At 39.5% G+C, this 27,710-nt stretch overlaps 2 protein-coding genes across 2 annotated transcripts in view; one reads left to right on the top strand and one right to left on the bottom strand.

Moving 5' to 3' along the window:
• On the bottom strand, nucleotides 1–23,670 carry frzb (frizzled related protein). Its single transcript, XM_042426269.1, has 8 exons — nucleotides 23,243–23,670; nucleotides 16,527–16,775; nucleotides 10,222–10,257; nucleotides 9,797–9,856; nucleotides 7,669–7,734; nucleotides 5,197–5,401; nucleotides 5,052–5,115; nucleotides 1–4,364 (listed from the first exon to the last, which is right to left on the bottom strand). The coding sequence occupies exons 1-8, from the start codon at nucleotides 23,445–23,447 to the stop codon at nucleotides 4,305–4,307; spliced, it is 945 nt and encodes a 314-aa protein (XP_042282203.1). The 5' UTR covers nucleotides 23,448–23,670; the 3' UTR covers nucleotides 1–4,304.
• LOC121906991 (dual specificity protein phosphatase 19-like) overlaps nucleotides 22,617–27,710 on the top strand; it is a 16,561-nt gene continuing 11,467 nt past the window's right edge. The window contains exon 1 of the mRNA XM_042426272.1: nucleotides 22,617–22,709. The gene's annotated coding sequence lies outside the window, so the exon portion shown is untranslated. The remainder of the gene's footprint in view (nucleotides 22,710–27,710) is intronic.

Consider the following 27,710-nt stretch of genomic DNA (forward strand, 5'->3'; position numbering starts at 1 on the left):
TGATGTGACTACAGAAGAAGACAGGTAAGTTTATTGAATGAAATACAGTATTAAACTAAATTAAGACTTTGTAACATGCTGCTGGCAGGTGTAGTTGTAAACAAGCAAAAGTAGTTGGACAATAGTTGGAATGTGACTGCAAAAATGAGCAAATACACACCTGGCGTGTTGAGGTATATGTTAGATTGGTGAAGTAGATTTGAGCAAATTGTCACAGAAACCTCTCGAATTTAGATGACAAAAGACTTTGGGATAACCAGCACATCAGCAGCAAGCTACTTGCATTCACCATGATGACAGCTGCAGAAAAATTTATTTTATATCTGTTAGCATCTGATCTTGGAGTGTGCAGCGACATTTGGATTTCAATATTGAGTTAATTCAACAACAAGAGTAGGCCTACATTTACAGTCATGTTGTAATTACTAATAATCTGTAATTATACTGAAGATTATAATATGAAAAGTATTGCAGGAAAATTAAGTCTATTGTGGTTAGATTCAATGGCATTTTTGAGATTCCTTCTCAAAAAGGGTGAACACCAGACTTGTTGAATGTGAAAGTGACATACAGACCTAAAGGTTTTACATGCCATCATGTCCATGACTTTTAATATTTTAACCTATAGGAACACACTGCACAGCTTTGAGACTCGAAAACTAAGCAGAATGCCAAAAAATATTTTGCAAAGTACTCACGCGTGACTTCCATTGTTTCCCTTGCACATGGAGTCTGAATTTGTGTGAAACTTCGGGGTGTTACAAACTGTAATATGCTCATTTGCTGATATAAGTACTGAAGTGCATTGGAATGGTAATGTGATTGCTTAGCTCAGGAAAAAGTAAACTATCAATCTTTAAACTGAACTAAACTTTTCAAATCAAATTGATTTGTATTTTCCACCTCTGCTATCTTCAAGTCAGTTTGTTGCATGTTCAAGTTGTACTTGATAGAAAACTACATAGGTAGTATATAATAATATAATAACTGATTAAAGGGCTTAGCAGCCAGCTGTTTACATCAGTAATCACATCATTATTGTTTATGTGGCTTTTGCTGCCTTTAAGGAAATTTTTAATCGGGCAGTATATCACAGCTGATCTGACAACGCTGTAGTGGTCCCTCAAGAGTTTCCCTTAAGTGCAACCAGTTGTCTTGGCACACTGTATTACAAAGTTGTTTTCTGGATATTTTACATCGGTTGCAGTTTTTATGGTCTAACGGTAAAGGAAGGTAAGCACAATTGGGTCCCATTTCATGGTTGGAACCAGCCTTGACAGTGAGACTGTTGACCTTTGACCATCCAGAGACAAACACCCACAGATTTTAACTTTGATCATGTTGTCTAAATTCATGTTTAATGGTTCAAACTACTGTGAAGGGTCCAGAGTTCAAAATATCGGAGTGTTAGTATAGTTTACTGATAAGAGTAGGGTAGCATTGAGTATTAGTGTATTTACATGAACAGAGTTACTGTGCAATAATGAGAGTACTGTTTGTTTATCCGAGGCAAATGCTCAGACAGCAGGAACTCCAGTCTGCTTTTTAAAGTTGCAATGAAATGTAAAAGGACTTGCTATAAGGCATTTTTCACAGAAGACATGTCAAGGTGGGAAAAGCACAGATGTAAATAATAAAATGACTGAATTCTATCAACTGCTTTGGTTTCTCGGACTTGCTAATGTGCATGCTGGCTCACTGTCACACTGTTATTAGTAACACCTGTGCCTTTCCTTTTATGACAAGTCAAAATGTCTGCTGTGAAAATCCCTTCTAAATAACTTCTTTGTATTCATTATGAATGTCTCGCCTGGTTTCTTCCTGATAACAGAGCTTGTTGGACAGTTCTCAGAGCTCATTTGTAACGGTGAAGACCAGCTGCTGCAGTGTGAAAAAAGATTTCTGCTTGCATTCATTTTCTATAGAATGAAAGTGAATCTCATCCCATTAAAAAAATTCCTATTCTACAAAGTGGTGGGACTGAGCCATGACACAAGAGAAGAGAGGGTTAAATCAGGTTTGCAATCAATTGCAAATGAGGCAAACTTCACTTTGACATGTCACCGACAAAGAAAAAGGGAAGTCAGGTCAAAACGTTCATACCTATTATTTTCAATGTAAGCCCCCACATAGGCAGCGTCTTGACGAGGCACTATACATCAGTAATTGTATAACATTCACTCCCCAAATATCATATCCCATATACCATACCTCGACTACACCTTCTGTCTGTAGGTGTGTGCAATGCATATCAAGGCATGGCCAATGTACATTGCACTTGGTGTTGAGATCATATTGCAGTTTCTGGAATTCCTTTTTTGTATGATATATCATAAAATTGTTGGAGAAAGTGCTAGGTTGCATATTTACACAATGCATGCCACAATACTTAATATGCTTCCCAACGTTGACATGCCCATAGCAACATGCAGGTAATGAAAAAGGCAGTGTCACTGGATTTTCTTGTTTCCAGTGGGTCTTCACGTAGTGTTATGGTACCGTCACATTAGTCTTCTGTTGGAGTTGATGTCACGGATACAATGCGGGTAATAATACTGATCAGCGTGGTTACTATTTTGGCTGACCATCACCAAAAACTCACAACCAAAGATGAACTCTGAACTGCAAGTCTGCCGGAACTAGCAGGAGATTATACCAAAACAGGAAATGCATCCTTAATTTTGTGTAGATTTCAACAGAAGTGAATGGGAGTCAGAGCGAATATTCATAGTATAGAAGAGTAATGTGACCGTACCTTTTCCACCACCATTATATCCCTCCCCAATATCCAACAGGAAAGATATCACATCAAAATAGCAAAATATATGTGTTTATATGGTGTCTGGAGTGTGCCAGTGTTCTAACTTAATACATTTTCCATTTAAATGATGATTTTAAAAAATCATTTGATTTGTTAGTTAATAATTCTTTTCCTATTGTTTTAAATGATTAAATAATTTTAAAATGCAATTTCAAAATTGATAATTAATAACTTTTAAAATGTTTTATTTAATTTTCAAGTATATATAACAATCTATCATATTCAATTCAACATTTTGTTTCGCATTTGAAATTTTGGTCCAATCCACAGAGCAGCAACAAAATGTTTAAATTTTACTTTTTTAAATTGATCAACTTAATGATTGATCGTACCCAAACACAAAAAGTCTAATTATTCCAGTGGCACACTCCACACTCCTCCCACAGTATACTGAATTTGTGTCCAGCAATTTGTGATTGATGGAAAATAGTTTGTAACACAGACATTAGTTGTTTTCTGTTGTCGTCAGACATTGAGACCAGAGGAGGCGCTGGATCCACCAATACTGAAGAAGTAAGTCAACTCTCTGTCTGCCCATATTCTGCTGCTGCTGCTGTTGTTACTGTTGTTGCTGTTGGTCTTGATGCTGTCTGAACAAAGCATGAATATTCTTTCCTCTTCTGTGGAGTTCTGTAAAGTTCAGGTGGCTACAGATCTATCGTAGTCCAAATGTCAAAATCCAAATGGTTTTCATGGTCATTTAAATGTCCTCCAACAAATTAACATGACAACATGGCCAACATTCAGGATTAATAGATACTGTAACCATGGAGAGGAGCTGTGGAGCCAACGTGGCCAACACTGAAAACAAATTTGTTCCAAAAAAGTGTCATGTACATACTGTATGGCTGTGTGTAGGTTTAGTACTACAGTTTAGAAGCTCCACCCTCTCTCTTGTCTTTATTGAGTGCTTAAGGTGTACACACACCAACACAACACAACACGCACACACGCACACACACACACACACACTGACAAACACACACACTGACAAACGCACACACTAAACGCACACTAAATTATGTTTGTGCAAAGATAATAAATGGCAAAAATCAGGCTCTAACCAGTCTGATATATGAAGAGATGAACTACATTCAGCTACAACAGCTTGTGATAGTGCAATATCTACACACACACACACACACACACACACACACACACGCACCCGCACATGCACATGCACACGCGCACGCACGCACACACACATACACTGTCCTAGGTCACTTCTGGGGACATTACATAGACTTACATTAATTTCCTGGAAACTTAGCCTAATCCTAACTATAACCACTACTTGCCTAACCCTAACTCTTACCCTAACCTTAACGACTGACCCAAAAATCAGCTTTTTCCCAATTGGGGGCACGGCTTTTGTCTCCAACTGGACAAGCTGTCCCCAATTAACTGGTCTTTAGTCTGAAATTAGTCCGAAAGTAGCCTATGACAGACCACACACTCAAACACACACACACGCAGTCAGATCTCAGTGGCGACTCCGGCGCGGACCTTGTCGGCCTTTCCCCTGCAGGATCAGATCCCACCTCTGGACAGAAAGACACACAGACAGTAAGTGAAATGGAATTTTAGCCATCTTCAGAAATTTATCAACTTATTAAGTTTGAGCAACTTTAGAAGTGTTTTCAGATTGAAAATGAAGTCACTTTTATTTACATTAAATAAAAGGATATGAGCAGACAAAAATCCACTCTTAATGGTACAAATGAATGAAGTGCTCCTTGGTAATCCCGTCTAATTAGTTAGCATGCCAATGTTTCCAGCTTATTTTAGAGCAGATACTGTTTAGTCAGTTCCCTAGACTACACTTTTGGAAAGGCCATGTACACCATTTCAACAATGTCCAACTTTGTTTTTGCTAAACACAGTGGCCAGTTAAGTGTACTTTATACCCAAACTTCCATTCAGCTGGTGCAACAGGATTCACAAAATAAAGTTCATTCATTACCATTCAGTATCTTTATAAAGATAGGACTTTAAAGTTCCAGATATATTAGTACCTCAATAATGAGTTTCTCCTCATCTATTGTGACAGCAATAACACCACAGAAGACGTTCTGTCACTTGACATAAGAAGTAACTGAGGTTTGGTAGCCTGGATGTGCTGAAAAAAGCTGCTTCCCAGAATCCAGTCAGCACCAGTGTGTTTTGGATGAAAAACTGCTGCTAAGGAACTACTGCTGCCTGTGTCTGTGTATTTGGATGTGAATCGCACCTTGACCTTCCTGGCCATTTTGTCCCTCCACTTTTGAGCAATGGAGCCGTCAATCAGGAGCAACCTGCAATGCATACACACTCACAGTCAGGTTTATATTGATAACAACACTTTTACTATTCATTTACAATTCTCCTGCTCATACCTGGATGTCTCCTCATTCTCGTAGCCCATAATGAGGTACTCCTCCCCGGGAGAAAGAGTAGGACACAGACAGGAGGAAGAGTAGTAGAGTGTCTGCGTCTCCTTGGGAATGTTGACCAGAGAAGACTTGAGCACCTCCTTCACCTCCACCACTGCTGTAGGCTCCAGACCACGATTCCTCACCTCCCTCACCCTCGCCCTGATCACTGAGGATAATAGTCATCAGCATACATGGACACATTGGATATTGAACTTTCCTTTGTTATAATCTCTGCCTTTACCCATTAAGAAGTCAGAGCTCACAGGGCAAATGACAAGTCAGGGCTTTCAGAACTCTTGGATTTAAAATTTATGGTAAATTTCTAGCTCTAGACCTCTGAATTGCCGCCCACAGCAATTCAAACAGGTCTGGTGTTCTTACTGATGACCATTTCCCTGGTTGGAGAAACAGTCAACAGAACAGAGCTTTGTAGACCAGATAAAAAACAGGGACGTCATCTTCCTGTGCCAGAGCCAGAACTAAAGCCACCACTCAAGCTGAATCCACATCAACAGTATTTCATGAAGAGTTTCTGAAGCATTTTAGTATTCAGTCAGTTTTCTATCTCATAGAACAGATTTGCTTGTTTTTACAAATCCACACCAATTGCAAGAGACACCCTGTCTCTTGGAGTTGTCTCTTTTCTCCTTTGGTTCCTTGTGAAGTGTCTCACAAATCTACTAGTTGTGAACAATAGTCAGTCACAACCTCCAGTTTCACAATGAGCTTTCTGGTTTCACTGTTGTCATTTGAAGCTTCAGTGAGTGGAGAAAATAAATTAATCAATAAGTTAAATTACTATTTTCTTCCTGTATAGTAGCAGAATGGGTTGAAAGCATTGAAGCTCCCCTTCACACAAGTGACATTAGCATATAAAAACAAGAAAGTAATGTTAGAATGAAATTCCTTCTGTTTGACTGTTGCACAGCATAGGCACACTCACTCTGGTCATTATATCCGTCACATTAGCATGTAAGAAAATCCTGTTTCCTAAAAATATGCTAGACACTGGACTACGGTGATTTGACTGTGACTGTTGGTTTTCCATCCAAAGCCATCAGTCCTCACAGCTATCAACAAGTAGCACACTGAAACTCTAGACACAAAGATAATCACCAACACATTGATCACAGTCTGACAAACGAGCATTTCTTCATACAGTTTCTCGTAAACTCTTGGTCATTCTGGTTTATTCACCCCCCCCCCCCCCCACACCCGTGTGCACAGATCTCACTGATGACGTCGCTTTTCACAATTGTTTCATTGAACTTAACTGCCTATTTATAAGCCCCTTCTGTTAAAATATGTCTTTGTATCTATGATATAGAAACATTTTCTGTCTCTGTCTCTGTATCTGAGCTGGTGCACATTTCTGTTTAATTTTTGTAAGTGTCTTGTTCTTCTCCTCTTTGAAAGAAGACTTGACAGTTCAACTTATTTCTGTCATCCTGTGTAGGTTCCAACAACACAAAATGTCGTCTGCTGCCAGTGACACCAATAACCTGCCTTTCCAAATTAATATTAATTAATTAAGACCACCTTGTTGTGCAATCTGACATGCCATCATGCTTCACTAAACTCCTGTGTTTTAATTATATCTAAATATTTGGAAAGTGAGCTCTCGGTTTTAATGATGGCTGGAAAGAAAATCTAAAATCTTCCCCAAAGTGATTCTGTGGCCAAAGGTATTTGCGAGCTCCAGAACTCCACATGGAAATCTCTGCTGGATTTGCCAAATCATGCCTGTGCACTGTAATCATCTGGAAAAGCCTTTCTGTTCTTTTAGCTTTTGAAAAACTGGTCAGAGAGAAAGAATCTGCTGAAGAGTTCAATGATGCTAAAAAGATTTTTGACAACTTTATTGAGCAGTACAGTTAATGCTCATAACAAGTGAAGTAATGAGCATTCAGACTGGATGAATAGATATGTGGCAATGCTGATATTTCACTTGTAGCATTGAGGAGTGATGATTGGCTATTGGATATGATGCTCAGACCACATTCTCACTTTAATTTGTAACCGTTTGGTTTGGAAATGTACCAACAGACCATGACTCAGAGCCTGATTGATGGAATTTGTGTCACAAATTACACCCCTTTTCCTAAGAATCATAGATGTGTCATTTGTGTTGGTCTATGTTTATCTTATTAAAACAAAAATTAATACAGTATAAAACATGAAAACAACCTGAGCACTGCTAAAAGTCAGAGCTACTGACTGATTATTGACTTTCAGTGGGATCATCAGGAAAACACTACCATTACAAGCAAGGATTCCATGCTCAACAATATTATTTCATAATTTCATATACTAGTAACTGACATTGTCATTAGCATATCAGCAGGTACTACTATATATAACTATGTCAGAGTGAAACAGAATGATCAACAGTTTCATATTTGTAAAAACTGAATAAAGTCCCAGATGACTCACCATAGTTGTAGTTGTTCTTCAGGTAGGTTTTCAAACCCATTTTGACCACCTTACATCTACAGCGATCTATACAACACACACACACACACACACACACACACACACACACACACACACACAGTGAGTGAGCCAGGAATCATCATTTTGAAAAGCAAAACAGACTGTGTTCAGGCTCCACCTCCTTAAAAGTCCACGTTTCCAGAGTGAATTTGTCATGCAATGTTCCATTTCATAAGGGATAGATGGTAGAGATGGGGAAGATTCCCATGTTCATGTTAACTCACAACAGCTGTATGATTGTTGGTCATGTGAGACTTAAAATACAGCTTCTCAGGTACTTCCGTATTTTAAAGCACCAAGTTGGATATATCAGAGCTTTCAGAAAAACTGATTTTCCCAGTTGTTGAACAGAATGGTATTTACAAGTTCGAAAACTTGTAATTGTGAAAAACTGTATATCCTTTTGTCCTCAGAATCCCAGAATGCATTGCATGCCAGTCACTTGTTAGTGTTGGTCTTAGAGTTGATGACTCTGGTAAATCCAGTGTAAGGTCAGACTACTAAAAATACAGCTCATGAACGTATAAAGAGAGCTGTATACCATGCTATCAGTGAGCCTTGCTGCCAATTTGCCCCAGTGGCTAGCTGCAGTACTGCAACAAAAAGATCTGTGGCGCAAAAACATTTTTAGTATATACTGCCATTACAAAAGAGATATCTAAAAAAATGTTAAAAGACACCTCAAACTTCAAACAAGTTAAACAAATTATTCCTGTTTGTATTGTGAATTTTTAAACTATGATGGTTTTATATTTGCAAAACTTTCCCAGAGCCTAGAAAATATATTTTTATGTGTGTAATGTCCCAATGTTATGTCTATGGGCCTAGTAGGACAGAGCAGACGGGGCCAGGGAGAGACATGCTAATGAGCATGTGCACTGGGCCACACAACTCAGAAACAAACCAGGAAGTGAGTCAATGTTTTTGGCTTATGCGTTGATGAAAACAAAAACAAAACACCACCACTCAGCTTTGCTGCCAATTTGTCCCAGTGGCCACTTGTGGTACTGCAGCAAAAAACTCCCCTGCAGCCCAAAAAGCATTTTCCCCATAGACTGCTTTTATAAAAGATGTGTCTTTTTAATCCATGATGATTTTATGTTTGTAAAACTTTCCCAGAGCCTAGGAATTTTTTTTCAAACAATATGTTTCTGTGAAAATCTTGAACAATATACAGTACAGCTAATACAGTTTACAAACACTTTCATTTTTAATCAGTATCCCTTTCCTCTAAATATAGCAAAGTAAAATTTATATATCTATATATACAGTACTGTGCAAAAGTTTTAGGCACCCTAGATGTTTAGATTCTTATCCATTATGCAATACCATCAGGGAGGCGTCTCATCGGTCCCAAATTTATTCATGATATGACAATGACCCCAAGCATACAGCTAGAGTCATAAAGAACTATTTTTAGCAACAAGAAGAATGATGAGTCCTACAACAGATGGTATGGTATGGCCCCCACAGAGCCCTGATCTCAACATCATGGAGTCAATCTGGGATTACATGAAGAAGCACCTGAGATGGCCAAAATAATAAATCCACAGAAGAACATTCTTTCTCCAGGATGGTTACAACAACCTACCTGCAAGTTGTCATGAAAAACTGTGTTAAAGTGAACCAAGGAGAACTGCTGCTGTTTTAAAGGCAAAGCTGCTCACAGCAAATATTGATTTCATTTAGGTTTCTGCTGCTTACTCAACTTTGTAAGAAGTTAATTCATAAATTAAAACAATTTATAGCAATATTTTTGTAAGCATTCTCACTTTACTTTTAGTGCCTAAAACTTTTGCACCAGTACTGTATATATGACGTAGTACAGTGAAAAAGAGCTAGATAGGTACGTGAATGAGCATCATCCCAATATAAATTCTATGGGCCAAGCATGAATGCGCGGGTGGAGGGTATATTCAGTGGGCCACACAACATGAAAGCAAACCCAGAAGCTAGAAACTTATTTGGCTTATGCACTTGATGAGCAAGTTTCATTTGTGTGAATGGGCTTCAACAAGGAAGAACCTGACCTGGGTCAGAGGTAAAGATAGGTAGACAGACAGTTTACCTCCATTGGGTCCTCTGCAGTGGAGGTTGTTGGAGTCCATGGGAAAGTCTGGACTGGATTCTGTCGGAAGATCGAAACCAGAACACAGCTTTATCAGCTTTTTAGTGAACTTGTCAAACTGGTTTCTGGACTGTTCTAGTCTGCATTTAGATGCACATCAGCATGTAAGTGACAACTATATGTTTTCTTGAAGCAGAATTTCTTTAGCAAAGTTGTATTAATATAGATGTCACTGGATAATGTCATTACTGGCTTGGTTGTTGCTCTATCATGTGTGGAAAGTTAAAGGAGTTGGCATGTTAGTTTGTGATGATGTGTCCAACCTGATCAACATAATATCTGATCAACCAGCTACCACAGGCTAGGTTAGCTTTTGAGAAACCGATCAAAATTTGGGCCCAGAGAAGGTCAAAGGTCAGCCTCACCTGGGTTACACCTGGTTGGGTCCTGGTAGTATGGATCTATAGAGACAGAGAGAAACCCTGGTCAGAACAGAAAGAAATCAGATTCCATTGTTTCCTGTTTTCATATAATACAACAGGAAAAGTGCTATTGGTTTTTTAAACAAACTCTAACCTTGGATGTCATTGCATCTTTCTTTTTCCATGATTCATGGTGACAGTGTATGAGATTTGGTTCTTGTGTTGTGTTGTGTATGATTATGCTGTATTTGTGTTGGACAACTGTCTGTAAAGCAAATTGCCCCTTGGGTACATTATAGGTTTTGAATCTGAATCAGAACAGTTAAAAAAAACAAAAACAAAACTGTACAGAGAAACAATTACTATTCACTATATGATAACTATTCAGTTAGCAGCATCCAAGGCTGTGTACATACTGTACAGAGAACAAATGTTGAATCAGCACCATGTGATTTTAACCAGTCTCAAGTCCTGCTATAGTGTCCCCCTGGAGGCTGCAGTGTTCATTACAGCCGCAAAATGAAAGTGATGGACAGAACAAACAACTTGCTGATAAGTTAGCTGTGGTTAAAGCATTACCAGTAGTGGAGCTTAAATTGTAAAGTTCATCCTGAGACTTGGGATCGAGTTGCTATTCCAAGTGGAGAAATTCAAGTATCTTTGGGTCCTGATGGAATGCATGATCAATATGTGTATTGTGTATGTTTCAACCCTCACTTATGGCTATGAGCTTTATAGTGACCAAATGAATGAGACTGCTGATACAATCAACCAAAATTAATGTCCTTCACAGGGTGCTTGGGCTCACCCTTTGAGATAAGGTAGCTCAGACATCCAGAAGGAGTTTTTAGTAAAACTGCTGCTCCTCCGCCAGTTAGGACACTTTGAGCATCTGATTAGGATGCCTCCCTTTAGAGGTCTTCTGGGCATGTCAAACTGGGAGGAAACCACCAGTGCAGACCCAGAACACACTGAAAGAATTATATATCCAGACGGGAATGTCTCGGGATCTTCCACTAGGTGTTTGCTTAGCCTGCTGCCACCATGACCCAGACCCAAACAGCCAAAACATGGATAGATTTATGGATTGCCCTGATAGGGTTAGTAGGGCAACAAGAAAGGTAATGGAGTCATTGAAATATTAATGGTTCATCTTCTGGGGAACAGATATGTCATTAGACTGCTTCTTGGACTTGTATAGGTTAGGTTGTAGTGAATGTTTTAAAACCTGTCACTGCTGCAGTCAATGTCTTTATGTAAAATGTTGAACAATTGCAGTGCAAACATAACTATAATTCACAGGACCCTTTTCACAATGTCCATATTTGCTTATTGATAGGCCTTTTTCGTGGAAGACATTTTGACATGTCACAGTAAGAAAAGCATGGATATATAATCAATGATGGATGAATTCCATTTAGCTGCTTCAGTTTCAGGATCTTGGTTTATGCATGCTAGGTCACTGACACACTGTCATGGCTAACTGGGACACTTAAATGGAACAGACCTTATAGTAACACCTGTGATTTTCCTACTTTGACAAGTCAGAATGGCTGTTATGAAAAAATGCCTATTGTCTTCTGGGTTTATTTAGTGCCCATTTTGGTTTATTGACATTGCCCAGAGATTATTAAATTTTATTGGGTGTGTTACTGAAGCTTCAACTGGATTGGTTCTAAAAAAAATTCAGCCCCTCACTCCTTCTCAGGTGTCTCTTTTCTATATCCCTCTTTTGGACAGTTGATTGCTTGGTGCCTTGGATTGGTTGTTGTCCTTTAGACACATGTTTACCTGCACAAGCTTATTGTTACTTCTTAAATGAAATGTCTGAAGAAGGTAAGTGGGACGAAATGTAGTTACATCATAATGTGACGAAAGTGAGAAAAAGTGTTTATAGAGCTTGTTGTGGATTTCTAGACATGCTAGCAGCTCTAGTTGGTCCACAACTTTGGTCCAGACTGAAATTTCTCAACAATTATTGGATGTATTGCCATTAAAATTTGGTACAGACATTTGTGATCCACAGAGGATGAATCCCAATGACTTTGGTGATCCCATGATTTTTTTTCTAGCCCCACCAGCAGGTTAACATTTGACTTTATCAAGTACTTTGGTTTCTAACCAAATACCTGCAAAACTAATAACATTACCATCACCTTAGGTGTACTTTGAGTTTAGCTCCAATTAGCAAATGTGTGTAAAGTAAGATGGTGACAATGGTAAACATTACCTGCTAACCATCACAATGTTAGCATTGTCATTCTGAGCATGTTAGTATGCTAACATTAGCCGAGACAAACGTCTGAACAGCAGCATTCAGACTGGAGTCCCACTGAAAATCTGTGGAATGACTTGAAGGATCCACCCTGACTGAACCTCAGCAAATCAACAAGTCACACTGAGGGAAAATCCCAAAACCCCACTGAGCTGAGCCGAGCCAGGGCAACTTGGAGATACGTGGGTGTACCGTTACGGAGGTCAAGGGGATTAAGATGAGTTTTTTTTTCAGGACTTTCTGGTCCAAGGCCTGTTTTAAGAAGCAGAGGACAGTGAGGGTTTTATTGAGTGTAAAATCAGTGGGCCGCCTGTATCAAGGAGCTCTTTGAGAAAGTCAGTGGGAGAGAAGTCGGAGGGGAAATGACTCACGCTATCTGTTCGAGAAGGACCAGAAACAAACTGCTGAGAGTAGAAACATGATAGAAAACACTGATAGAGCTCAGCTAAGCAGGGCAAACTGCTTCCTCATGGTCCATGTTTTTCAGTGAGGAAAGTCTCATGTTCTCATTCAGATGACACCTCCATATTAAGACTTTAGGAGTAAATTTGTCAAATTTATTATATCAGGATAAACCCCTTGAGATGTATCATCTTGTTTTCAAGAAACATATACTAACAAGAGTAAACAGAAAACAATAAATTATATAAATGACTTTTTAAATTTACTTTTTAATAGTCAGATATGTTGCATGGCCAAAAGCATGTGGTCACATGAACATTTCAGTCTAGGGATGTCAACGGTTAACCGTTGATTGGTTTACTGCTGAGAATATTATATGACCGGTTATGCATGTCGGTCTATAGGTTAATTTGCATACACACTGTGCTAACGGGTAGACAATCATGTGTTTACAACATCAGATATCCTTTTTGAACAGATAAGTACAGGTGTAAAACTGACTTGCAACTGACTGCATTATGGGTTTGTAAGCGAAAAACTTTTATTTTCTGGTTTTGGTTTAATTTCTATTGTGGTTGTCAATTTGAAGAGGAAAACAGGTTAGGGGAATGGGGGGAAAATGGGAGGTGGATTACGTTTTTTTAATTAACATGAAAAACGGGAAAACAAAATAATGCATTTCTTTATCCTGCTATCAAACAAGTTGAACACAGCTTTGGACCAGGAGGCAGCAATGCATTTCCTGTGCCTAGTCTACAGGAAAATAAATTGAAGGACCCTAGGCAGTCCTTCAATGTGGCCCAGGATGCATTGCGTTTACACTGTTGCACTGCTAAATGAATGTGGCCACACTCAGACCACCTCCAAATGTGGTCTGAGTGATTGGATCTCGATGCGTCTTGGATGCGTTCACACCTGTACTTAGAGCTGTATGCTTGTGATCGGATCACCCGAGACACATGTTAATGCCAGGTGTAAACAGGGCCTTAAAGTCTGTTTAAAGTGAGTGTGTTAGAGTCAGTCAGCACTAAAACTGTTTCATTAGTCCAGTTAAACCTGCAGGACTTTATAAAGGATTGTGTAATGTGTTTTTCAGCCATGGAGGAAATAAATCCATGACGAGTGAAAAAGAGTCCAAAGCGTCCTCTGATGTCTCTGCTGCAGAAACGAATAACTTATGTCAAGCCACCAAAAACCACTGTGACAGATGATAAGGAGCTCAAAAAGACAAACAGGCAGTCTTATGAATGCTAAATGCTGGAGAAAATTATTTTTGTCTGCTTCCAAAAGCCTGGCTGTGTGAGTATGTAACTATACTATGACATAAGTTATATCCAAAAAGTAATCGTTAACGTTATTATTCCAAAAACAGCTGTTGGAAAAGGGGGGGTCGTCTTATAATCAGGGTCGCCTTATATTTGTATTATTATTTATATGTGTACTTCAAACCCGAGCACATTATGCCATCGAGAGCTACTGTGACTAAATGCATTGAAAAACACTTTGAGGAGAAGAAGGATGAGCTAAAAGTCAACCTAGGTTAGCTCTGACCACCAACTGCTGGACAGCTCCCACAAACGAAAACTACATCCCAACTGTTCTTAAAAATTGACCGGTTAGTTATCAGTTAATGTCGGTCAATGTTAACATCAAAAGCAAAATTAACCGGAACTGACATCCCTTTTTCAGTCATATATGATTGTTGTACATGTCATTCCAAAACCATGGACATGCTGGTAAAATGGCCTCCACTCTACTGGTTTCAGGCTTTCCCTCAGGTTTTGGAAACTGGCTGCATGGATTTGCTCCCATTCAGCCACAAGAGCATTAGGTCCACACAGATGTTGGGTGATAAGGTCTGGCTCGCTGTCAGTGTTCCAGTTCATCCCAAAGGTGTTGGATGGGGTTGAGGTCAGGGCTCTGTGTAAGCTGGGTAAGTACTTATAAATCAAATTGGGAAAAGCATTTCTTTGTGGACCTTGCTTTGTGAATGGGGGTATCGTCATGTTAAAACAAGAAAGGGCCGTCTCCAAACTGCTGTCAAAATAAAATATCACTGGTGCGGAACGTCTTCAAAACAAAGAAGTGATATCCTACTACTGTTTGTGTACACAGCCAGAAATCTGCCGAGACACGGCTTCCTGAAGCTGGCCAATCAGAACAGAGTGGGCTCATTAGGAGGGGGGCCTTAAAGAGACAGGAACTAAAATGGTCTGTTTCAGACAGAGGCTAAACTGAGGGGCTGCATAAAGGGCCAGTATAAGATAAATATGGAGTTTTTGAACTGTAAATCATGCAAAGATATTCCAGTAAAGCCCAAGATTTAAACAATAGAAACGTGCAAAATATGTCCCCTTTAATGCTTCAAACTTAGTGATGACTGAAGGGTGCACATTTCCTCCTTTTGATATTGACAGAAACATCTCACAAGGAAACGTTCAGGGATCTAAGAAATCCCACAACAGAGTAAAAGTTCCATTTTTTTGTCTACATGGATGCCAGTAATCTGAGCACAACAGACTGTTGGAAACAGTGGAGTGTTTATGGATCAAATCAAATAAATCTTCTGTACAGACCACAGAATCTGTAACAAAAGGCAGAGTTACAGTAGAATATCCCACAGCTGAAAAGATGTTGGATGAAATGACAATTGGTCATCAGATATTAGTATACCTTTCAATATCATGCATTCCTAATCATTAACGTACAGTAATATCTCACTTTAATCCATTTTGAAATTGGACCACATGGCTATAATTGTGGGAAAAACTTTCAAGACATTCACTGTCTTATTCAAACTAGACATTGTATTTGACTGTTCAATGCTTGTAAAAAAATGTATTTCTACAATATGATTGGCATGACAATTATACTATGGTTAACATTTGGCCACTTATGGTTTGAGAATGATCATAGTTACGGTAAAAAAGCCAACATTAATTGATCTCACCACGAGGTCCATTCAATGACTGTTTCAAACAGTTTTCATTCAAATCACATGATTTTGATCAGCAGAGAGAGTTTGCCTGGTTGTCATGGAATTGTAGATGTTCAAATTTCCATTTTTCTGAGCACTTTACAGGCTTCTTGTCCAAATTGGCTTAAATGTTAAGGTTCAAATGTGTTCTAATCTTGGAAACAGTCATTGAGAAAATAATCTTACCACAAGGTCCATTTAGCAGCTGTTTAGTAGTGCCACAACAGCTACCGATAGAACCTTGTGGTGAAATTAATTTCTCAACTACTCTTTCCAAGGTCAAGAATGAACTTTGAATCTCAACCAACATTAACTGTTGGACTGTGACGGAGTGCTAACTCCAATCTGTGCATGGAAGTCAGACACTACATGCCAACATATTACTGTCCGACTCACTAAATAAAAGACAATACTTCCTGTATTGGCACTGAACATGTTCTGCAGAACTGCTGTTAGCCACTGTCATTGCCTTTATTTATGACTGTGGTTTTTGTCATCTTTGTCATCTTCAACTCTGTCTTGACACAAGCACAAGGCAAGACTGATTGAAAGATATGCAACCTACCAATCATCAATTGCCTTGAGAGAAACATAGCAGTCATTCATATAATGTAATGATAATAAGAATAATATAAATAATAAAAGCATTGATACCTGGTCCCTCTGCCTTGACGATGGCCTCAGGTGAGATGCAGACTCCGCGGTCGTACAGTGGCAGCTCGTTGCAGGCCAGGCTGTCGGGCCAGCTGTGGTTGTAGCGCTTCATCACCGGCTCACAGCCGATCTTTGCACGCTCGCACACAGCCTTACAGGGTTTGATGGGCTCATGCTGGAAGTCGATGGTGCAGATGGGAGCATACATGGCACACAGGAAGAAGAGCAAATCCGGACTGCAGCCAGTACCTGGACAGGCAGGAAAACACACAGGGCTGTCACATGGAGTGTTTCCCTCATCAACCAGGTAGAATATCTTTGGTAGAGTTTGAGTTGAGTCACCCAAAGTAGCGTTCTCCATCTTAAGCACAGAAATTTCAATTCAATTCACTTTTTGTGTAAGGACATATACATTATAGCACTACTTTTCCATTTAAAACAGTTTTTGGACATATTTGAGGATTTCCCATGGCAGCAGTTGGCTGACATTTGAGGAGATGTTCTGTCAACTACCATGTATTTTAGTATTTTTAAGTGGAAGCTAGCAAGCTTGGCTAACTGTTTTCCACTCACAAAGTGGTAGGGGGTTAGGCTAGGTTGTTAAAGTTAGCACTGATTCCATCTCAACAGTACGCTTTTGTTTTGCTACTGTGACCTGAGCCTGTGGTGATGACTCATAATTCATGTAGACTAGGTAGAAACAACAGCATACTTCTCACTCACCTTTGATCTTGTAATGTCTTTAAATGAACACAGATTTCAATGGTCAGACACTCATTTCTGGCAACAGAATTTTAGAAAAAAACACTACACAACCCCAAAAGTTTTTTCACAGCACAAAATTAAGTCTTTGGTGTGCAAGAAGCAACAAAGATACAGGGATTTGAAAACATGCTTGATTTTGTGGGAGTCTCACTGAGATTGAGGGCGGTTTCATTTGAACTTGAATTGTTCTTGTTTTCACCATGAGGATTAGAGGGACGCACTATATTTTACACCTCTGAAGGTTCAGGGACCTCTCACTGACCACACATAGGACTTCTTCTGACTGCCATACTGCTGCATGTTTCACACAGGATTGGACCAGAAAGAGTTCAACACTGGACAGAGGACAAATCAATATTTTTATTGCAGAACAAGACTGAGGTTTGGCTGCAACTTCACAATGAAGTCACAGAAATATTTTGAACTTGTGACCTGAAACCGCTTCCTGGTTTCTGGCCTGCAGGTCTTTCATTAGGGCATTTTTCTGGTTAAAGCTTATTGCCTTTCCACTTTCCCTTTCCACTCGTCTGACCTCAGCTGAGCTTTAAGTTCAGTAAATACCTAAATGTATTTATTGAAGACAGATGTCTATGTATCATGAAACATTATGGCAGTCGACAAGGTTGTTCACATGCTTTTGAATTTAATTCTGCTTCACAGTTAACAACATTTCAAAATTTGTTTTTACCACAAATCACGATTTTACTCCAAACAGCACAAGTAATCCAGAAAACTGACTATACCCACAAACTACTAAAAACACTTTTTTTTCTCTCTTTGCTCTAGAGGAATCTCTTTATGCACATAGTTTAGGTTTTATTTTTCCAGGTTTTGAGATATCTGTCTCTCAGATTTCTGCCTCCACCTCAATACAATGCAGCTGAATGGAATTTCATTTGTGCTGCTCACAGCATCAAGGATTGTTTAAAAATTCAGTAGCAATATCTCTTTCTACAGTCAGTGCCCAATAAAATGGAAGTGAAGAGGTAATCCAAAGACCACAAACTCACTTTCATGTGGACAGTTTTCTAAAACTGATGATTGAGCTAGAGGAAAGTCTGTGGGGAACATTATGGTTTACATGTCATGGCAATCCATCTAATAGTTGTTGAGATATTTCCGTCTTGACCAAAGTAGTCAACAGACCGACATTGCCATCCCTAGAGCGATGCCACTAAAGTAAGTAAAAAGAGAGCTTGAGAGAGACGTTCAAACCCTATCTACTCTGTCACCTCCAGAAACGTGGCCAACAGCTACATAAAGTGGATGTGGTTGTTAGATTGTCTGTGTTGGAAAGTTACAAAAAATGGTGAATATCTGTCAGCCCTGTGAGGGGGAAGGTGGTTTCAGATGCTGTTAGATGTTCCAACAAGCTATGCATCCTGGTTAAAAAGCACCATTTATTCGGTTCACTTCTTGAGGCTGAAATGGATTTAATGATCAGACTAAATCAGCTCACAGTTTAAATAAAGGAAGTGTGTAATATTTACTTTCTACAGAGAGAGACGTCAATATAAAGAAAGTGAAACTGAACAATAAAATAAACCTACTCACACTGTCAAATATATTCAGTTTACAGATGGAGACGGTGTATGTTCCGAACGTGCAGATTCACAGAGCAGTGTTATTAGCTCAACTTATCAAAAACACACAGAGTTTGTGATATTCAGTATCAGCAGGTATGTAGAGAAGCAAAGTTTCTGTCTGAGGAGAAAAAACACAGAACGGAGCTGAACACCAGTCTGCTCCAGTTCTGATCCCAACTCAACATTTTGAAACATTATTTTTTCACAATACGATGAACGCCATAAACAAAATTCCATTCACCTCCATTGTAATGTGGTGGAGGCAGAAATCTCACAATCATACATCTGAAAACAAATGAAGCCAAAACAATCTGCATGGATAGATACCACTGGAGGGAAGGGAGGAAATATGTTTTTCATAATTGGGTGAACATTCAGTCCAGTTTGTATTTAATGATCAGCTGCATCAATCTGACTTTATTTTATTACCTTTTGGACTAAAGAAAACCATAAAATGAAGGTTTGGCTGCAGTACAGCTGGACAGACCGACCCTCCATGATAATGAACATTCAGACAGTAAAACCACCTCAGCTTACAACAGAACAAAAAGAGCAAGACAACATGAAAACTACTGGAGAAACAACAATCCACTCATGTCATTAATGTTTACTGAATTTCACCTTTGACCTGTTAAATGCTCAACTTTACATTTAAACATACACTATGTTTTATTAGTGGTGTGGCTCTGTCTGTCACTGAAATATTTCAACAACTATTGGAAAGATTGTCATGAAATTCTGTACAAACATTCAACTTTGGCGAAGCCCTGACTTTTACTTGCAGCACCACATTGAGGTTGACCTTTTTGGTTCTGAGTGAAATAACTTGACAAGCACTGAATGTATTGCTGTGAAATTTACAGAAGATATCCAAGGTCCCTAGAGGATAAATTGTAATAACTTTGATGATTCCATGATGTTTCAGTTAGGACCTAATCAGCATAGCATAACACACCACAACAAGATGATTAACCTGGTGAATGTTATACATGCTAAACATCAGCATTTTACCACTGTCACCGTGAGCATGTTAGCATGCTGATGTTAGCATTTAGTTCCAAGCACATCTGTGCTGAAGTACAGCCTCACAGAGCTGCTAGCATGGCGGTCAACTCTTAATCTTGTTTTATAACGCCCCATAGCCTCCTCAAATCCCAAAACTTGTTTCCAGTTCAAAGTTTTATGTTCTCAGTTGCGTTTCAAACTTCCTCTCAACAGGATTCATGGCTGAACAAATCAAACTGAGGAAAAAGTTTGCTGTCATGGTTAGTTAAAGGATTTTCTTCCCCAACGCCCTATTTTGTCATTTCTATCAGCCCTGATAACATTTTCCTTTCCAACACTTGCACTGTTCACACAACATCACAGGCTTGCTTCAGGTCTGAAGGGAGGATTAAAACCACAAACTTGGAAAAGAAAATGTTTAAAAATGTAAGGAGGAGATTAAAAAATCTTAATAGGAGGGTTGTGAAGAGAAGCTACAGTAATACAGATTTGGTCTCCTTTTTAGTCGGTGGAACTAAGGAAAGAACCAAGGAAAGGAGGAGGAGGACAGGGTGTGATAAGAGACAATGAAGGCATAAAGAGGTGTGAAGGTATGATATTGACACAGTGATAGCACTTTTGGCTCTGCTGTACACTAAACAAAGGGTCATGTTTAGGGTTGGAGGTTCTCCCATGATTTAAAAATTATTACTATTTTTACTTTTTCCAGAGATTTATCACCATGAATTAAGTTTGATTTAAACACAGAAGTGCAGATATTCATAAAAAGGTTGTCTCTCATTTTCTGGTGTCATTCTCTCTATATATTGGATTATGCGGCAATATTCTTTTGGTAGAGTAACAATGCCTATTAAAGGTACACCATCTTTGATGTAGTATGATCTTCTGCACTCGATGCTCCCCCTGTTGGATGCCGCTCTGCAATCAGCCTTCCTGCTCTCATTCAAGATGGAAGTCGACATATCTGATTAAGCCACTTGTTGAATCGTCTGCACAGTTTAGGTCTACAGTTTTTGTGTCTGTTTTGTTCACTTGATCCAAAAGTTATTTCACCACACAGCTGAACAGTTAACAGCCATTTTAGCATGACAGATTATTGGAAGAAACATATCATAGTGTCATAACAGCAATTTAAGGCCAGACTACATCTATCACAGATGCAAGGAAGCCTTAACAAGGTTTGGAGGAGGCTTCGTTTGAATACACAATATTCTTCAGTATTTCAACCAGGAGTTTGTATTTTCAACATTCTTCCTATAACCAATTTAATGAACGCTTGAGTGACTGGAATGTTCGGGTTCTTGTACTAGCCACCCAGTAATACATAGTATGATGGTCTTGGATCAGGTCTACAGTCAAACCAGAAACCAACAGTGGGCTGTAAACTCAGACCAACTCTTTAAAATGTGCCTGTTTCACCACTGACCTCTGTTAGGGATGCCAATTTTTTTTTTCCTGTGTTGAATAAACTTAATCAGATTGATGGTTTCCACAAAAATGTTTCCATGATCTTTCTGTTAGTCAGAAGGGTTCAAACCAGATCCAGCTCTGCTCCAGCAGCAAACGCTTTGATTTCTCGTGTAGATATTAACGAGGGGAAGACAGAACAATCACTGCAGCTGCCATGATCTGGAGTTTCTCAGAAATTACTTGTCGCTGGGCCGAGCTATGTCAAGTTAAGGGTTGGTTCGCCCAAATTCCCCAAAAACAAAAGGTTTCAGTTGTATTTGTCTAGGTTTTGAGATATCTGTCACTGAGATTTCTGCCTACGCCCAAACAATGGAATGGAATGGAATTTGGTTTGCGGTGTTCACAGCATGGACAAAATAGATTGAAAACATATATTTAAAGAGTAATTGTATCCTCTCTCATAATCATGTTTGCACTGCCAACTATAGTTTAGCAGACAGTATTCCACCAAATTTAGCTTTGCACTCCTAAAACATTATCAGATTCATGATGGACAGTTTAAAAGAAAAAGGATCAAAACTGACTGTTGCAGAACCAAAGATATCATCTTTTTTTATTCCATGCATTGTTCTTCCTTGTCAAAACCTGGCACCTACATCACCCACAATGCAACTCAACCATCAGCAGTTTAGTTGGAGATTCAGGTGTGTTATGCTACAGAAGTCTGGTAACCTCACTTCTTTCTAACTCCATGCCCCAAGATCTTTTTCATTTTCAAACTTGTAGTCTTCAGCCCCAACCAGTGTTGACTCCAGTGACATGACTTGAGGTAATTTATCAGACTTCGCGACTATTTCTTTGGAAGAAAGTAGTCCCACTGAAAACTGTTGACAGTGTAGTCTGTTAATCGTTCAGAGTATCAGGGACACTGTTGAATGTTTTGTACCACAAACTAAATTCCACTCACCTCAGTTGTACTGGGGTGGAGACAGAAAGCTCAGAGAAAGATATCTCCAAGCCTGGACATATTAAACCAAAACTATCTGCATAGAGAGATACAACTAGAGGGAAATGAGAAAATGTGTTCTTTGTATTTTGGGTGAAACAAACCTTTAAAGCAGTCTGTTTTTGACTTATTATATTTTCTGTCATATTCTGACTGACCCTTAGTAAAAGCTACTTATCTGCTGCTTTCTGATCTCCTCCCCTTCAGCCTTAATCTTTCTTACCTTCCTTCCTTCCGCTTGTTTTATCTCAAGTTCCTTCTCTCTTTTACTCAAAAATAACAATAATTAAAGCTGTTTGTGTGGTTTAGGACGATGATGATGATGATGATGATGATGATGATGATGATGATGATGATGAAGATGATGATGATGATGAGGCTGACTGGCAAGGACATGGATACAGGAGCCAAGTAAACAGATCTTTCATTGGTTAATCCTTTTACCACCAAACACAATTCATATTTTTGTATGATTTTTAAAAATATCATTAATAAAATATGGTTGATCATGATCAGTCAACTGCTTAGGCTATCTAATTATTTTAATTATTAGTTAAATAGGAGTCTTTTCTTACCGTTAAATATATTTTATAATCATTATTTAATATATTTCTGATATTATTATCATTATTATTATTATCATTATTATTATCATTATTATTATAAGGGTTGTAAAAATACTATTTAAAAACATTGTCACAACTATCTTTTAAAATTTTATATTATTTCACATAAAGAGTTGGATAAAAAATGGCAGTATGTTGTGCACAGAGGAGAAAAAGTAAAAGAAAAAAATAAACAATGAAACGAACAACAAAATAGATATGAATTACAATTCTAAACTTAGTGTGAGTTGAACTTGATGGCTGGCCGAGCGTTGTCTGTGTTAACTTCAGTCCATTAAAGAATGAATGAAGGGGAGTTGCAGACTTGCAGTAACTCACCCAGCAGCCCTTCAAACTGCTCGATGGCCAGCACCGCGTTGTCCTGCGTGCTGTGGTGGAGGTGGTTGGGCATCTTGGTCATGTTCCACGGCATGGACCGGCACAGCGGGATCCGCACCGGCTCGCAGGACGCCGCGCGGACTGCAGCCGGCCACAGCGCGCAGGACACGGCCAGCAGAGACACAGAGAGTCCTGGGGAGAGCATGTCGGTCCGGTCAGGAGGGTTCTGTTCAGAGACGGGACTCTGAAGTCACGGCAGCGCTGTCGGTGCTCCGGTGAAGTCTCGGTTAGTCACGGCGAGTTAAATCCAAATAAAGACGTGATTTTTATGCTGATGGGTGCTTTTCTGCTGCTGCTGTCCGGTCTGCAGGCAGCTCGAGGAAGCGGGAGGAGCTGCTTTCTTATTCAGACTTTCACCTCCTCCTCTTCCTCTATCCCTCCTTCTCTACCCCCCTCCTCTCCTCACCTCTCTTCTCCCATTTTTTCCTCTCCTCCTCCCCTCCTTCCTTTTTTCCTCCCCCTCCTTCTCCTCTCCTCTCTTCTTCCCTGTTATCCTCCATACTAAAAGATAGATTCCTTTTAGATGAAAAGTCAACACCAGTAAAGCCATTAAAAGCTCATAGATGTGTGTGTCTGTGTGTGTCAATACGTTTCATGAAATAAGCAGTGTTAACAGTTTCAAACCTGTCTGGTGACTACTGTTGCTGCATATGTCCAGTCCTGTGACTGTATTGTCCTGTGCACTGTGTGTCTGGGGGTCTTGGGGCAAAAAATAAGCTGCTATGCCCCCTCTTAACCGCCTGTTCCTCCCCCTCTCTGTGCAGTGCGTACAATATTCCTAACCTGGAATGTATCAAAGCTCCAGGTCTGCCATATGCTAACCTGATTAAACACAAGTTAATTTAGGAATTATATACACCTTCAATGTACAGTATTATTATGGAAAAATGGTCTAAAAATTAGATTATTGACTCTCTTAAAGATACAGCCTCAAGGTCAGGTAATAAAGCAGAACCCAACTTAAAGTTCTAATCCTTTAGATTTCAGCAAACTCACATTGTTTTAATAAAGAAGTCAGTCATAATTTGACTTTTCCATCATGTCATGAGCAACCACAATCCGATTTCATGCTGCAGAAAGTGAGTAGTTTTCCACATAGCAGCAGGCCCACAGTTAAAGGAGTTGGAGGAGTGCAGCCTGTTACCTGCAGCTCTTCATCTAACAGCTCACTGTGGCTTCTGCTTCTTACTCCCTGCAACATCTAAAACTGATCTGCTGTCACAAATGCCCAAAATGACTGTTGTCTCTGCTGTAAGGAGTAACCAAATGTGACAAATACATTGTGTTGCCTGTGACTGCTTCACAATAAAAGCAATCCCAATGTGTCGCCAGTTGAATGCTTTGACGGTGAAATAACAGCAGGAGGAAATTTGGGGTTAGCATTAGCAGTAGCTTGATACAACTCTCATACAGCTGTAGAAGAGTGAACAGTACACAGTGAGGCTGATATCAATTAGATACAATTACAAACAGTATTACTGGGTTACATACAAGCATTGTTTTTTAATTTCAATGGTAGATCCTTTGAATTCTGTGTGGGGGTGGCGGGCTAGGCTACTAACTCTCAAATTTACTTTATAGAGGTGATAAAATAGTTGCTTTTCTAGAGCATTATTTATCCTGACAAGTTGACCTGTCACATTGACAGTTGTCATCACAGGTTGATGCGTGTCAAGATGCTGCCAGTGTGCATGGCTAAAGAGGAAACAATGGGTGCAGTTTTTTAACTAAAGAGAGAGTCAAGCTAGCTGTTTCACCCTGCCTCTGGTCTTTTTGCTAAACTAGGCTAAGCTAGGCTCCTCACAATCAATCCTACAGGCATTCTGAGTTGCCAGTTGAAGGACAGGTTCACAATTTTTCAAGTGTGTCTTAAAACAACTGTCAGGTGTCCCAATGAACACTGAAAGAGATTTTCCTTGCTGTAATCATTCCTCCAGTTCATACTGGCTATTAACAGATCCCCTTCAAATGTGCTTTCAATGTAAGTGATGGGGGCCAAAAGTTTAAAAGCTTATCTGAAGCTTATATGTTAGTCATATCAAGTGGATATTTGCCACATGTTTTCCTGTTGAGCTATGGTGGGAGTATAGTAACAAAAAGAGAGACTTTGGCACTAAAAAGACCGTAATGTTGAAAGATATCTACCTGATTTGACTCATTTTGAAGCTTCTTATTAGCTTCATAAACTTTTAAATACATTTTTGTACAGAAGGAGGACTGTGGATTTTGTCCCCATCACTTCCATTGTAAGTGCATTATGAAAGGATCTTATAATGGTCAGTATGGAGAGGAGGAATGATTACAGCAAGAAAAGCATGTTTCACTGTTCATTTGGGCTCCTGGCTGTTGTTTTAGGACCGACTTGAAAAATTGTGAACCTGTTCTTTAACCTAATTTGTGTGTGAGATGAAATCAGTGTAGACATAGGGAGAAAATAAGCCCATCTTGCCAGCAGATCTGAACCAAGGACCTTCTTGCTGTGAGGTGACAGAGCTGACCATGAGCCAGGGTTGAGTCTCTAGGATTCTTTTTTTTTCTGTTTCTTCTTGTGCCATCGCTAGACTGTGATTCTGATGTGAATTGGGCTGGTTTGGTATCAGGTTCTCTGAAGGACTTGACCCATCCAGGTGAGGCAGAGTTCTCAGCTCAGGTATCTGAGGTTTGATTCTCCTCTGAGCGTCAGAAGGATCATCAGGCTGAACCCGGTTAGCCGCAGTCATGTTAGGAAGTAGACTACATTTCCCAGCATGCCTTGCAAGAACCCTGCTATCAAGTTACCATAGCAACCTCTGTCCTTGACAAACAGCTAAAAAAACAGATCAAAAAACGGATCTATCAACTGGTTACATTTTAACCAATAAATCAACTACTTAAACAAGACACCAGTGAACTGATTGATATTGATGTAACTGTTTTACTGACTGACTGCTTCACTGGCTGGTGTTGACCTTTGACCCCGTCAGGCTTGTTGCATTAACAGCTCTGTTATTGGTCCATTAAAGCTGAATATGATGCTGCAAACTGCAGCTGCAGGCTGAGTATATGTGTGTGTGTGTGTGTGTGTGTGTGTGATAGCAGTAATGGTTGTCAGATGTTGGAGGAGCTTCCCATGTTAGGGTTGAGTTACAGCCAACACACACACATGCACACACGCACATGGTCTCTCTGGGTTTTCTGACTCATGGGTCAACATGCAGAGAACTGAGTCAGCACTTTCCCTTCCATCCTTCCTTCACTCCTTCGTTCCTTCTTCCCTCCTCTCCCCCTATTTCTTTCCTTCTTTCGTTTTGTTCTCTCGGTTCTCATGATTTCATCTCCATAAGCATGTTTGTGTTTCTGACGTAAAAGCCTCTCGTATTTGGCAGGAAAATCTTATCAGTGGAACATGCACACACACACACACACACACACACACACACACACACACACACACACAGTTGTGTTTCCATCACTTCAGAGGACATTACATAGACTTACATTCATTTCCTGGAGACTTATCCTAACCTTAACCTTAACATAACCCTACACTTACCTAACTTTGAACCAAGTCTTCACTCTAAAATTAATGATTTACATTAAGGGGACTTGCTTTTTGTCCTCATAAGGGTGGCGAGTCCTCACAACATCTGGAAAACCTGGATCACACTCACACACCACACACACACATGCACACATGCACACACACACACTTTCCTTTTTTCTCCTTGTTTCTCTCCTTTCCTCCTCTTCTCTCTCTGAAAAGTAAAACAAACTTCTGTAGAAACCCGACCTCTGTGTGTCTGTGCATGTGTGTATATGTGTGTGTGTGTGTGTGTGTGTGTGTGTCTGTGCATGTGTGTGTGTGTGTGTGTGTGTGTGTGTGTCTGTGCATGTGTGTGTGTTGGGGGAATGAAAAGGTCTAATTTCAGCCAGAAAACTGTTTCTCTCTCTCTCTTCTTGGAAACTACCAGAATCTTTTCCAACAAAAATAAGGCTGCAGCTGTCCACATGCACACACACACACACACACACACACACACACACACACACACACACACACACACACACACACACACACACACACACACAGTATTGCAAAGGACTGGAAGTGATCTACAGCTACTGATTTACTGTAGCTATAGAGCCTTACCAGTAGAGTCATGGAGTTAAAAATGTAAAGTTTGTCCTGAGGGTGGCACTGGAGGAAAGGTCATGGGGTCATTACAATCTAAAGGGAGCATGAATGTGTGATGAGATGGAGCCAGGCAGGAAGCAGAACTAGTTTTGAGTATCAAATCACACATTCACATTTCTCTCAATAAGAAACACAAAAATACACGCTCTTAAAAGATAGTTGAAAAATGATTTATTCCACTATTCTTCATAAATCATTACCTGTACATGTAAAGCATGGTGTATATATATGCTC

Source organism: Thunnus maccoyii, chromosome 11 (genome assembly GCF_910596095.1).
Source record: "Thunnus maccoyii chromosome 11, fThuMac1.1, whole genome shotgun sequence".
NCBI classification, from domain to species: Eukaryota; Metazoa; Chordata; class Actinopteri; order Scombriformes; family Scombridae; genus Thunnus; species Thunnus maccoyii.